This window comes from Populus nigra, chromosome 3, assembly GCF_951802175.1.
Source record: "Populus nigra chromosome 3, ddPopNigr1.1, whole genome shotgun sequence".
NCBI lineage: Eukaryota > Viridiplantae > Streptophyta > Magnoliopsida > Malpighiales > Salicaceae > Populus > Populus nigra.
This window is the reverse complement of record NC_084854.1, coordinates 17,953,421-17,967,911: the sequence shown is the minus strand read 5'-3', so window position 1 is coordinate 17,967,911 and position 14,491 is coordinate 17,953,421. Positions and strand designations below refer to the sequence as shown.

General features: G+C 37.3%; 2 protein-coding genes across 2 annotated transcripts; both read right to left on the bottom strand.

The window, feature by feature from the left end:
- Positions 1-225: 225 nt before the first annotated feature.
- On the bottom strand, positions 226-8,024 carry LOC133688505 (uncharacterized). The gene is made up of 7 exons (XM_062108004.1): positions 7,280-8,024; positions 5,846-5,947; positions 5,263-5,520; positions 4,186-4,311; positions 3,653-4,120; positions 1,432-3,324; positions 226-653 (listed from the first exon to the last, which is right to left on the bottom strand). Exons 1-7 carry the CDS (start codon positions 7,655-7,657, stop codon positions 627-629), a joined length of 3,252 nt encoding a protein of 1,083 aa, XP_061963988.1. The 5' UTR covers positions 7,658-8,024; the 3' UTR covers positions 226-626.
- Positions 8,025-11,252: 3,228 nt separating this feature from the next.
- On the bottom strand, positions 11,253-14,113 carry LOC133690096 (heat stress transcription factor A-3). The gene is made up of 2 exons (XM_062110278.1): positions 13,361-14,113; positions 11,253-12,515 (listed from the first exon to the last, which is right to left on the bottom strand). Exons 1-2 carry the CDS (start codon positions 13,898-13,900, stop codon positions 11,391-11,393), a joined length of 1,665 nt encoding a protein of 554 aa, XP_061966262.1. The 5' UTR covers positions 13,901-14,113; the 3' UTR covers positions 11,253-11,390.
- Positions 14,114-14,491: the final 378 nt, after the last annotated feature.

Here is a 14,491-nt window from a genome sequence, read left to right as displayed (position 1 = left end):
AAAAATCCACAAACTCTTCAAGGCGAAAGAATTGAGGTGCATGGGAAACGAACAGCCAATTTGTGGAAATCAAAGCCATAACAAAAATGAAAAGCAATGCATGGAAGGCGATGAAACAAATAAAGCTGGAAGAATAGAACAGGTAATGCATCATAATCTACCAAACAATGTCCATGTGATCAGCACTACTAACATAGCAACACCAAACATTTCTGACAAAAGGCATGAAAAGATAAAAGAGTTCCGAGCTACTTCATTATTTCCAATCTAATGATACAATGACTGATAAATGCGAAGCTGAACGGGGATTGGTCACAGTTACTTGCGATTGCGTTACGGACATTGGATGGTGGTGGAAGTTCATACCAGCCTTGGCAATTTCAAAAAGAAAACATACAAAGAACACACAAACCAAATTGGCGAAGAATACTGATTTAGGTATTTCTATTGGACTATAAATTAACACTAAGACAAAAATACAGAAGCACAAAAGGTACAAGACAATTCTCAGCACCATTTTGGTGCGAAACAAAATTAGAATGACATGCCCAATCACAAAACTGATGTATTGTAAACCTGGACTTCCTAAATGCCCTCTATAGGAGCAATCTGCAGGGTGTTCTGATTCAGGTTGAGGCATACACATCCTTTTCCTGCAAAAAAATTATGGTTCCATCAATGAATCAGCAGAAAATGACAAATGATGACCAAATCAGAAAAATAAGAAAATACAGTTCAGTACTCAGTGGTCATAACAGATGTATATTATGGACAGCGCTATTATCTAAGTTTAATTATTAGTAGTAATCCGACTAATTATAACGTGTTAGAAGTATGTGGATGGGTGAGGTTGTGACAAAATGGTCCTCGCAAACATCAGCGAAAGAGGGAATGCTCAAAGTGCTTAATATTTTCAACTGGCAAGCCATCTTTCTTATACTAATCTCAGTCACACAAGTATTCTAATGCATCGAGAAAAGTACAGTAACAACAGCAAATCTGCCAAAAAAGGCTAGTGATGGGTACAGGAACTGCTACATGAGAAGCAGCAAGCAAGGCCACTGTTATAATTGATGATAAGTAAAGTTGGAAAAATAAATGAAGTCAAATGGCTGCAGCGCCTGACAGACATTTGAACCCAATCTAGATGTGTACTCAATTATAAAAGAAAGGATTGGATCCCACCATTAGAACACACCTAGTACCCACGATCAGGACATCACTACACAGTATTCCACCAACTACACTAATAACCCAAGTCAACAGTCAAATTGTAAGGGCGATATAATCAAACAAAATCAGAAATAAGCCCATACATTTCCCCTAGAGAAGGGAAAAATAATGGGTCCAATCCTTCAAGAGATGTAGAACATCTTAAGGGTCACACATGCTAAGATCAAGTATCACCTCAAGAGATTTAAGCTCCTTTACCATTTTAATGCTGCTTGCTAGTCCCAAGTCACAAAGTGAACTTTCAGATATACAATTCACATGCACAGTGGGACCTTTAGCACTCTCCTTTGCGGTTCCTATCTGACCATCTCCGGATGGTAACGTCATACGAACTGCTCCTTTGAACATCCATTTATTCCTTTCTTCACAATAATAATCTTCAAAAAGCTTACCACACAAAACACAAACACAATGATCTTCATGAGCAAGAACCGTTTTATCATCACATTCCATTGTCTCTTCAAAACCATCCATAGGGCAAGAAGACTCAACTCCCAATGGAAGTCCTTCCTTTTCAGTAAGCCAGTCCCCTAAATCAGCATACCATCCCCTAGTTGCCCCATTTATACCATCCAATTCTGGCTTCCTCTGGTTATGCCACTCCAGGTGTCTATGAAGACGTTCTTTAAGTTTAAGTTGAAGGCCACATAAGCTGCATCGATGAGGAAGGTCCTCAAAGAGTGAACTGATCACAGGTGGATGCAGTTCTCGGATTACTTCTGGCTTAAACTCCAATCCTATGAGATCATCTATTTCCACTTTGGTGGTTTGAGACAGTGCAACAGAACATTTGGTATCAGGTTCTGGGATAGATGCTTCACCTACTGTGGATGAATGCAGAGTGGCAGAGGAAATTGGTTCAGAGCTAGGGGAAGTGATGCTTGGGTTCTTCTTTTGTAGTTGACTAGGTACCTGGGTTGCCAAAGGAGATGATGTCCCTGACTTTGATGTAGATATCAAACCCTTCGCAACTAACGAGCTCAAAAGGTTTGAAATTGGGTTTGGGGCTTTATTAACAGCATCAGTAGTTTGTTCTGATGAAGGTGGAGAACCAAGTGGAGGTGGTGGCCGCTCGTCTTTCCTCTGAGAAATATTCGACACTGTTGGCAACTTATCTTGTGACTGAGCAGCAGCTGAAGATGCAGATTCAATCCCGGCTCCTGAAAACGAAAACTGAGGGGGAGGCCCACTTGGAAGAGGAGGCTGAATAATTGACTGTGATGGCATTTTCCCAATATCCTGAAAGTTTTGGTCAGGCACGACACCAGAATTTATTTTGGAGAGAATTCCAGTCTTCATAACAGCAGCCAGCAAACTACTTGTGCTTTGTCCTGAAGTTCCTGCAGTAAATGGATTTAAATGGTCTGCCGCAGAACTTACAGAAGTTGATGAAGTTCCAAAATTGGAGACTGGGGGCAGGTGTGGCCTCTGGATCTGACCAAAAGCTTCAGGCTCTTTGGAATCTGGTTGTCGTGGCTGTGAAAGATGATGCTGGTGGCTTAGTTGAAAAGAGGGCAATGAAGGAGCCTGTAAATCTTCAGACTGCAATTTTGGCAAGTTACCAAGCTGAACATTTGAAGGCAGCAAATTTCCTGAAAATTGAGCCCTATAATCAGGCTGGGTCATTGACTGGGATTGATGGTAATCTTGCTCTCCTGAATTCTGCAATTGTGGATAGCATGCTTGAAATGCGGGCGAGGATGGTCGTTGGTGTATGGGTGACTGTCCAGATGGTGATGCAGCACCTTGAGACTGAAACTTTTGTTGCCCTAAGGTTTCAGTGGACAACAATGATGTGTTTTTGGAAGATGCTAAGCCTGCCTTTCCAATATGAGACGAACCCAAGAGTGGTCGAACAGCCATCCTGCCCAATGAAGACCTTGAACTTGTAGCCACACCACCGATAGTGGCTGAATAGCCCTCTAAGTGACCTGTGTTAGTAGTAGAAGTTCCAGAATTGATCAATCCATCAGTTGAGTGGGGCTCTGGCAATTTCCATGGTGAGGATGAACGGAGCCCAATGGTAGCATGCTCTTTCCGCTCGGTAGACAACGAGTCTGAAGAAGTTTCGCCATCAAATCTTTCAAGATCCTGAACATTAAAACAAAGTGGGAGACAAGGATTTGGATCAGACCCTCCTCACAAACTGCTGAGACCAAAATCATCTAAACTACCATTTCTAAAAATCTTCATGGTCAATCAAAAATGAATTGAACATATACATACCAGAATACCTTATATTATTACATCTTGGCCCAATAGCATTTCAAATAGCAACTTTTAAAATGATGGTTTCCATTTTAAACATCCAATGCAACTTTTTTACATTTCTTTTATTTACTCCTTTCATTCAGGCAATAGATTTCTCAAACAGGAAGTATCAATACTCAGCTTAAGAATCTTATCTGTTCTGTCTTACCATTTTGTCCGAATCATCAGGAATCCAATGATCTTTCCTTGAGTTATTGGAAAGACCGGCTGCATTGTGATCTGATAATCTAGAGTGCATGTCCCAAATGAACTCCTCTTCCTCGGAGTTTTTCCAGTTAGCAGATATCCCAGTCTCACTTCTTCCAATTCTCTGTGTTGGCTGTAGATGTAAATCAACCATAGAAGACTTGGATGCTGGGTAATTTGGAAATCCGTGCTTCATATTAAAACCGTTTCTTTGCCCAGATATTAGCTCTGCCGCATTGCTGCTAGTTCCATACCATGGGTTCTCCTGCCCTTGCCCTTGCTCAGCAACCCTTCCACTTGCTCTTCCAATTCCCAAGCCAGACTTCCTTGAAACATCAGGACCATATTCAAAGTCCCCATGTATGGCACCAATTTTTTTCTTCTCATGAACAGGCTCACTTAATGCTTCTCTATGTGAGCGTAGAAGAGTCTGCAAAACTAACTAAATTAGCACGATTTCATGTTAAATATAATGGACTATATTATTTTACATACATGTGTTTTAACAGGAGGATCCACCCATGGGCGTCGAGTATCAATACCGACAGCTCTGTCTGGGCCCTCCACATCCTCAATTGAGTTGGCTACTGGAACAGTCAGGACATTAGACACTCCTTTTGCCTTTATCATATGAAACCAGACAAAGAAAGAGATATATTCAGTAGGAAGGTAACACTTCACTAGAAAAGGAATTGACTAATCTGTCAGTCAACTCAACATTAGAATTTCTGCACCAGAATTTATCACAAGCACAACATTCAACGTATCTATGGTTCAACACACTTCTATTTGCTTGTTTATCTGTAGTAAATATATGGGAATTTGTTCAACTGATTGCAAAAATCAATCTGCTTCTTTATCTTAGTACATTAGGGAGAATATCCTGCTGGGATTGTTACAATACAGGGAGAATATCCTGCTGGGAAGTGTGGGATTGTTACAATACAAATTGGTAGTTAATTAGTAGGAAAAGCGAGTGCCAAGGTAATCAACCAATATCATAAAGATAAGACCTCTGACTGTAAATGGTCATGAGAGGAAATAATATTGACTTCTTGTCTCTGGCTTAATTTCACCTCATTCTCTCTGAACTGAATCCATTCTTGGATCAGTAAACTTCAAACACTTTCACCTACACTGCCCAAACACCTGATTTCCACATTAGCTGGCATCACTTACTGGAAATATTGTATCAGATATCAATCCCCGGGCAAAGGCGTGCCTAGCATTTTTAAACCCCACGTAATACTCAGAAGATAGAAAAGAAGAATAGATATTTCCATTTATAAATCCTATTTCAGTCCTCTCTATGATTCAACTAGAGAACTATCCTTATTGTAGGAATTTACTCTACCCCGACAAAAAAATATCCATCACTGACTGTAATTTTATGGACAACAATTAATGCATTGACACAGCAACAGAAGCAGTCTAAACTCCGCATTCAGCAAGACAAGAACATCTCAAACTGAAGACTAAGAAATAAAGGAGGTGCAAAAAAGTCTGCTCTAGCCACTAAAACTTTTGAATAAAGTCAAGCAATACCAAAATTGATTAGGAAATTCCACTTACCCTACTAGACTGCTGAATGCGCTGCCTTTCCAAGTACTTGGGATTGACATGGATGCTATTTGGTGGCCGTTGAGACTGAGATTCAGATCTAGACGCTGCAGCACCTGCAGATGAACCATTCACTGCAGGAGCAAGGCCAAGTTCCTTCTCAATCATCTGAAGTGGCTGAGGAGGGAAAACTCCTTTCCAAGTTCCAAAAAGATGCCGCATACTTGAATGTACAGAGGAATCAACCTGCCTATATGCCTTACAGAATACCTAAAAGACGCAGAAATAATTGATAACTACCAAATAATAAATGGAGAAAGGAGCTTGTAACCCCCTACAAACATAGCATTGGTGAATAGGTGATCAAGTAAACTATATGTGAAAGGATGCATGCACTACTTGTAGCCAAATGAAACAACTAAAACACGAGACAATAATTACATCCAAACAATTCAGAGTGGCAAAGACCATTATAGAAATTCTATGACAGAATTCTTAACTAATTTCTTTAAATAAAACACCATATTTTACACGTATCGTTTACAAAAATGCCACATCGAGTGATGAGAGTCTACATGCAGAACAAACATCTCACCTCAGGCAGTCTGGCAGCAAAGTATTTTATGTAATCCCTCCCAATATTCTTCACAATGCTGTCTAAAAGATAAAGAGATGGAAGCTTTTGCTCACTGGGAACCTGCACGTTAATTTCGTAATGAGATTCAATACACCAGGGGCAATATTCTTTGAAACAAATAACTGAATAGCATAAATGGCAGCCAAGAAGCAAGAAACAGAAGAAAGAAATTAACATTCAGACTTATGAGCTGCTCAGAATATTAGCAATGTCTCAAAACTGTCAGCGCGTATACTATCTCACTATGATATCCATAGAGCTATTTTTATCTGCAAATAACTTGAAGACTACTGCGCAACAGAAAAGTCTCAAACAAAATTGAAAAAAGAAGAAAATAAAGAATGATACAATTAAAAAAAAAATGGCATTCATGTTTGATGTCCAATGACAGCCGCGATAGTCAAAATGAACCTATAAATTTTCATTATAGCATTAAAATATGCATCATACAGCACCCAACTCCAAACTGATATACAAAGCCAAATTGAAGAATCCTTCTCCCTTTGCCTTTTCTTTTAGATCCAATTCCAGCTCTCTTGTATAACTTGCTGCACTTGTAGTTAAGTTATTGCAAGCCCCAGAATATCTCAGGCTCCACCATAATAACTTCCATGCATCGGGCACAAATTGCCTTGTGTTCTCAGACTTTGATTTTTTAAGTCCTGCTGGCCTCAAGAAAACTATGGCAAAGAAAGGTGCGCTCCTTGCTTTTCCTTCCTTTTATTTTGGATGAATTTACAACTAAAGCATCCACAAACAATCATGCATACAACAGAAACACCACTACAAAAGAGTGGCAACATTAAATGTTCCTGGATAGCTAACTTATATTTGTTAATTTCTTTCAAGAGACGGACAACATATCCTGATAAAAACTCTCAGAAAACTATACATCAATACATTTCATCCACAAGATAGAAATTTATCCAGTTGGGATTCAGATACAATTTTTCCATCCATATTCTCAATGACGCTGGCTTCTCAAAAACATAAAACAACCTTCATTAACTACAGAATATCCACTCCAATAATTTAAGTAATGGGACAATCATAAAACTTGGAGTGACAGTAGAATTCACAGGAGATACAGCAACATCAACGATTGAATTTATGGTTAGTTTTGATGATGGTTTGCAGACATGCCATATTATGGCTCCCCATAATTCTTATAAACCCACAGTGAAACAAAGGCTTAAAAGAAAAGGCTTCGAGAATTGTAAGTTGTGCTTGATCAGAAAAGTTTTCATTAATCTGTAATTACACCCAACCAGTAATACTACTACTACTACCGCCATTTCTTTGGAACTGCCCAATGCTTTCTCATACAATTTAATTCAAAACAACAAATGGGGCCATAACCAAAATTTACTAGAGTCAAAACTGATGTTTCACCTCAAGAATATTGGCACAGATTGTCGCAGCAACAGCTTTGGCGGCGTGGAGATTCTCACCCGCAATTATAGTCAAGTTAGTGATTATTGGCTTTGAATTGAAAGTCAGCTCCGCCAAAGCAGTCTTATACTGACTCACTAGCTCCTGGTATTGCTGTGGCTGTGGCACTGGCTGTGGCTGGTATGCACTGCTGCGATTCGAATCATTACTCTCTAAATCTCTATCAACTCCAGGCCTATATCTTGCAGAAGGTGCAGCTGCCGGTCTCTGCGTGAACGGGCGGCCCTTATGGTTTGCTTGCTCTTCAGCTAATCGAGGTTTCTTTAAGCCTGGTTCTCTTGATCTATCGAAGGATCTACGCGTACTCTCCATTTCCATTACCGTGCAAAAAAAAATCGAAACCCTAACCCCAATTCCTACCCTTAAATCAATCTTTTCGTTACACGTTAACCATCATCAAATCTAAAAGAATACAACAATCGAACTAAAGAAAATAAAAACCCTAACCCTAATTTGTACAAAGATTAATTTGGATACAAGCTCTTGGAGGTATTACTATTGTTCAGACAGAAACTAAAAGAAAACAAAAAACATATAGTAACATATAAAAAGAGAGAGAGAGATTGAGAAGGTGATTTGTGGAGTGAGGGACGAGAGCGAAGCTCGGTTTTTTCAAGACGGAGGAGCGCAGCGCAAATAAACGGAGAGCGATGAGACTAGAGTTGCTTGGTTTTATAATGGTTTTTGGTCATCGAAGGTCCCTGTGGTTCCACTATTCATTAACATTAGACTGTGATTTCGAAAATTATAATTTTGTCCTTCTGATTTTGGATTTCTTACAAATTCATCATTACGATTGGATTTGGGTTCAAGTTTGACCCTCGCATTCGCAAACACTGTTTGGATGAATTTCAGCAAGGTGCCTCACAAGCTTTGATAGAAAGGGTGAATTTGCAAACACTGTTTGAATGAAAAGCTCTTTTACAAAAATAACGCAATTGTTCTTATTATTTTCACAGCCAACCTAGATCCTGACATGGTAGAAGATTCAAGTTAGGAGGTCATTCAGCTAAAACCAACATGGTAGCTTTTTTCTCAAGCAAAACATAAAAATGAAAGGCATGAATATGGTGAGGCGCCTCACAAAATACACATTAGTGTTAGAAATCATGTTAATGAGTTTAATCTATTTTTCAACAATTGAGGTGGTCTGAAATGCTTTGATGGTTGCGTTGCTGCTTGAGTCACTCGTTTGTAGATATCTATTTCTCAACCTTAATGTGAATACATTATTTAGTTATCACTAGTCCATTAACCTCTCGGGTCTTTTTTTTTATACATAAAATATTTAGATTATGGTTTTTTTTTTTTGACAATATCATTCAACTCGATAAATTGAATGAACAATAATAATATGATTTATAGTATGTTTGATAGTGTGGTAGAGGTTATTTTTCAAATAACTTTTTGTGCCGAAATGCATGCAAATGATGTTTTTTTATTTTTTAAAATTATTTTTGACATCAGCACATCAAAACGATCCAAAACATACAAATCATATTAAATTTTAGCAAAAAAAAATTAAATTTTTTGGGAACACAGTTTACACCGCGTTCCCAAACGGTTTCTTAGATTTAAAAAAATCAAGATGATAAAAAATTCTTATAAAAAACAAATTGAAATCAATTAATCTTATAGAAATTAAAACAAAACATATAATGAAGACCAATTCAAATAAAAAAATGCTTTAAAAAATTTCAGTTTCGCCTCTTTTTTAAAAAAAAATTTAGACAATAACATATTTTATTGATCGAGATTTGAAGGGCTAATCTGTTAAGCCCTCCATCCGGGTCATGAAATCCAATAGGTTTTATTTTTTCTTTCAAAATTATTTTTTACTAAAATAAAAATAGAATATTTTTTTATTTTAAAAAAGCTAAATGATGAAACTAGAAGAAAACAAAAATCTACAAAATAACTATTTTCATATAAAAAATATTGACATGTGACATTTTAAAGTGGCCCGAATCAACCCATGTCAAAATGTTATAACCGCAACCTGGATCATCACAGGGTAACAATTATTAAAAAAAAATTGAACAAATTAATCCTAAAAAGAAAAAAAAAAGAAATACATCACGAATAAAAATTCAAAATAAATAAAATGCTTTAAAAAACTCAATCTAACATCTTTTTTTTTTAAAAAAACATGTAAACAATAAAATATTGAATTGACCCAAACTTTGTACATTAATTCGTTAAATCCGTGATCTAATTTATGGACTCACATGGATTTAATGATTTTTTTATTAAATATCTACATAATAACTATTTTTATATATATAAAAAATTGATACGGTGACATGATAAAGTGACCCGAGTCAAACCATGTCAACATGTTATAATCAAAACCTGGATCATGAGAGGATAACGATCATGTAAAAATAAAATTTGAACAAATTAATCCCAAAGAAAATATACATCATAATAAAAATTCAAAATAAATAAAATTCTTAAAAAAACCTCAATCTAGCATATTTTTTTTAAAAAATTAGATGATAAATTATTAGATTGACTCAAACTTTACAGATTAACATGTCAAATATGTAACTTAAGTTATAGACTCAGTTAAATTTAATAAATTTTGTATTCAATTTATATATTTTTATCTAAATATATGATTTTTTCTTGTGTAAACCTAATGACCCAATATGCATGGTTTGTCTAAAAAAAGCCCAGACACGTCAACTTAGGACTTGTTGGGGATTGTATCATTGTAGTAACGATTGTGGTTCAAAGTACTTTTTGTTTAGAAATACATCAAAATAATTTTATTTTATTTTTTAAAAATTATATTTATAAGATCAACACATCAAAAAGATCTGAAAATATAAAAAAATATTTTTTAGTAAAAAATATATACAATTTAAGAAAACATCGTTTCAACCATGTTTCCAAACATAATCTTAATTTTATATATTTTTAAGGGATGAACTCCTATTTTTTTTATGTTGTTTGCAGAATCCAAGTAATGAATTCTTATATAAATGATTGCTTGGGCCAGTTAATTCAAGTTTGCAGTTAAGGGCATAAAACATGAGCAATGGCAAACACAGGCTACAGTGCTACACCCCTTGTTAATGCAAATGGATAATAAAAATTGTGTGTGAAAACCAAAAATTCATGTCGAGAGACAGTCACAGAAATAAGGACTTGTAGCTTATACAGCTGCTTTTAAAAATATTTACCAGATGAAGCGTCATCAAATACAAGATTAAGTGACTGGCAGTAACAAAGAAAGGCATAATAAACCACAGCAATCAATTGGCAAGTGGGATTAGTCAGTTTTTTATATAAAGAATTCTTTTTAGCTTTAAACAAGGTATCGAATGCATGCAGGGTTCTCTTTTTGTCAAAGACGAAATGATTTTCTCCAATGTTCTTAACATGTAATAGGAGAGGAGCTGTACAATAGATCCCAGAAAAAGGAAGTTGTGTTCACAAGAATGCAAGGGAAAAATCTAAAATACAGAAAAAATGCTAATAACACTGAATAAACCAGGATTATAATAATAAATTCACACTTAATCCAACTGAAACTACTTATTTTGAAGAAAAATGCATGCAGGACAGAATATATATTTTGAAGTTGCGGATAACCAAGCACATGAATCGTCTACAAGGTCATAGCTCATAAACCATTACAAATGAAACTACATGATTTTCACACACACTGGAACAACATAACCAAATTACCAAAACTTACCAGGATGTTCAAAAATATAATAAACCCAACAGGAGAGTAAAGCTCTATGTCTCTGGTTGCAGTCCTGCAATGTTCATAACTCGAGAGTATCCGTAGCAAGAAGAGAAAATCTGCAACACTGACCTAATTCAACTCTAACAGAATATGGATAAACATGAATTAGCTAATACAAGAAGCCAAAGACTATTATAATGAAACCTGTGGATCTTTAAAATAATGAGATTTGGTTCTCAATCAAATAATATTTATGAGAGATGTCCAATTATTAGACCCTATGATCTATAAACTATATTACACGGGTCACACCGTGCTGGTGTAAATGAAACCCAATAGGTCTATATTCATTTATTTATCATCTTTTGGCTGGCCAGCTTGACTATCAGGCTCATCAACAGGACTTTCATCAGCCAGCCACTTATCCATGCTCAAACCTCCTCCTGCTTGTCCAGAACCTATATCCCAGATATCTGAGAAGCCACCTGTTGATCCCAACTCTGGCATATCATATCCGACAAAATTATCCCATGAAACATTGCTAGAACTAGACATACCAGCACTAGTGTTAAATGCCAAACTCCATACATCCTCTTGTTTAACAATTCTTTCCATGCCAGGGGAAGATAATTCTGGAAAGCTTTTCTCCATCCCCAAATCCTCAGGAAAAGAGACAAAATATTCAAGACCAGCCTCATTTTGCGGGCTCATATCAATCTTTCCTTTGAGCTCGGGGTCTTCAAATTGCATGCTTGATTGCCCTTCTCCAACCTGCTCTGGTGTTTTGATAAATCCCTGTCCCAATCCTAATTCGTCTGAGATGGCAAATTCATCAGGTGCAACAATTTCAGGTAATGGCATTGCTTCACTGCCAAGACCCAGGCCTACCATGCCTTCTGAGACATAATCAGGAGATTGATCAATAGAGGCTGGACTTGTATCTGGGACCACAGAAGATAATGTGATGTTTCTCCAATCAGGCATGTATCTCATAATCTGCCCTTCCATTGATGATTCAGGTAGGGCATGTTGGTGTTGGTGTTGGTGTTGCTGGTGCTTAACAAACTTCCTCTTCATCCTTGATGAACCAATCTCTCCCTGTTCCTTCTTTTGCTTGAGACGGGTTAAGAATGCTGGATTCTGAAACAACTTCGCCAAGAACGAAACCATCTGCTTCTGCCTTTGCTCTGCTGCCTGAAGTCTCTGATTTACTGATTGCACATCGTGAACAGTCCCAGACTGCTGCTTCTGCAGTTCTATAACTTCCTGCATCATCACACTCCGCTCCTTCCTTAATCTTTCTACCTCACTATCCAATCCAGACCTCCCTGCTTCAGTTAAAGACCCCGTGTGGCTCCCAACCTGCTGGGACTGTGTTGATTTGCGCCTATGAATGTTCTTCAACAGATGCTTCTCGCCTCTTCTGAAAAATTCATTGGCAAACTCCCATCGATCAGTATCAATCTTGCGGAATCCCTGAATATAGCACCCAGAGCAACTCAAGAATGAATGAACGAAGAAAAAAAGTCCATGTAAAAAAAGATATGGATACAATTATTGGCACAATACATGCGTGCTTCATGCAAGAGAATTTAAAGCTGTCAATTTTCATGCGCAAGCAATAGCTGATTCAACTATATAGATGAGCTACAAATTATAAATAAGAGAGTATTGACAAACTGGCAAACAGCAATAACATATGAACCTGAAATTCTACCTGCACAAGATGCAAGCAACTCCCCGCTCCAATAAATGCTTAGGAGGGGAAGAATGTCCATTTGTTGGCAGTACGAAGATGAAAACCTCGGGGATACATATTAGCCGAATGCAGAACCTTTCATCATTTTCCTAAATCTACCTGGTATATTACATAAGACAACAATCCTACTTCACTAACTTTTATTCTGGTTCTGTCTACTACCCCAAACATTACATCAACCAGATATGCATATAGCATTACAAAAGTCCACCTGTATTCCATTAATGATATGGACAAGGAACAGCAAAGCTACACATATAAATTAACAAATCCTTCCATTGCACAAGAATCTTATACAAACTGAATTTTTCAGAAACCTCAGACAGATACTAATGTATGCTCCCCATAAATACACAAATTCCATTCCCAGGTCTTACAAAAACAAAATACCTTCATCAGCTACATCTACAAAAGATAGATTGTCAAACCCAATATCCAAAATGGAAGCATAAAAAAAAACAAAGATATACAAAAAACGGTACAGCATTATATAGCACAGCAGGCAAATGGAGGCCTGGTAAAATATAGATGTATGTATTTTATTATATAAAACGATACCCACATAAGTATTGAGTTGTCGGACAAAACTGGAGAAATTGTTGTGCTTGAAATTCCGAGGGAGAACAAGCCTGGCGAACTCCTCGGGGTCCCACACCACGAAACTCTCCCCTATGGAACCCCACGAAATTATTGGGTCCAGCATCCGATCATCCACCAGATCATATGTTTTCGATAGAAAAGGCGGTACTGGATTCTCCTGTAAGCACGCAAGAGGACGTGGCATCTCCTCTTCCTCATCCACCTCGTTGGCAGTCCCCGATGATGATACTGGATGAGCTGAAGTCGTCGGGCTTACATAGGAGAAAGCCTCCAGGTCCATTAAAGGAGAAGATGCGGCAGCAGGGAAGCTTAAATCTTCAATAAATATCGACCCTGCACTAGAAGACTGCTGACAATCCATTACTGAAGAATATTTGTGAGGTGATTTTGGGTATGTATCGTCTTCTTCTGGGCTCATTACGCTTTGGTTTTTGACAGAAAAGGAGTGGGATTTGAAAGATGAGATTTGAATAGAACAAGCAAGGATCGAATATGCATGCATGAATATATACAGGAGTGGGGCTGTGTATCGCCGACAAACTGTTCGATAAAAAAATCTTCAGGAAGAGGCGGTGAAGGTTCAGTTCATCTTCCACGGCCACGGTCACAGTTATTCCAAACATTTTTTTTTTGTTTTCTTTTTTCTCAAATTCCACTGGGGATTCCCGACCATAGTTTTTTATCTTATTTTATTTTTGTCAGGGCCCCCTATGATGATGATACCCAGCTATTTTTTATCTTTTTATTTCTTAATTAATACTTTTTATTTATTTATTTATTTATAGATGATTTCAAGGTACATCCCCTGAGCAAACCAAAACAGTGACGCCAGTTGTGGTTTTGTGGCTGATGAGGAGACAGTTGGAGCCCAATATAGGATTAATTTTTTTTTTTCTTCGATGTCTATAATTTTGATGGGATGTTCCAAGAAATTACTGTTTAGGGTTTGAAAAGGGGGGCGGTGGCTGGTCGTAATGCTTGGTGGCGAAGCTAACTCGTTGGCCAATGGGAAATAAGATTTTTATGTTATGTCATTGTCATAGACGCCATACGACAAAGATAGAGGTTGACCCACCCTGAGCATATGACAGCA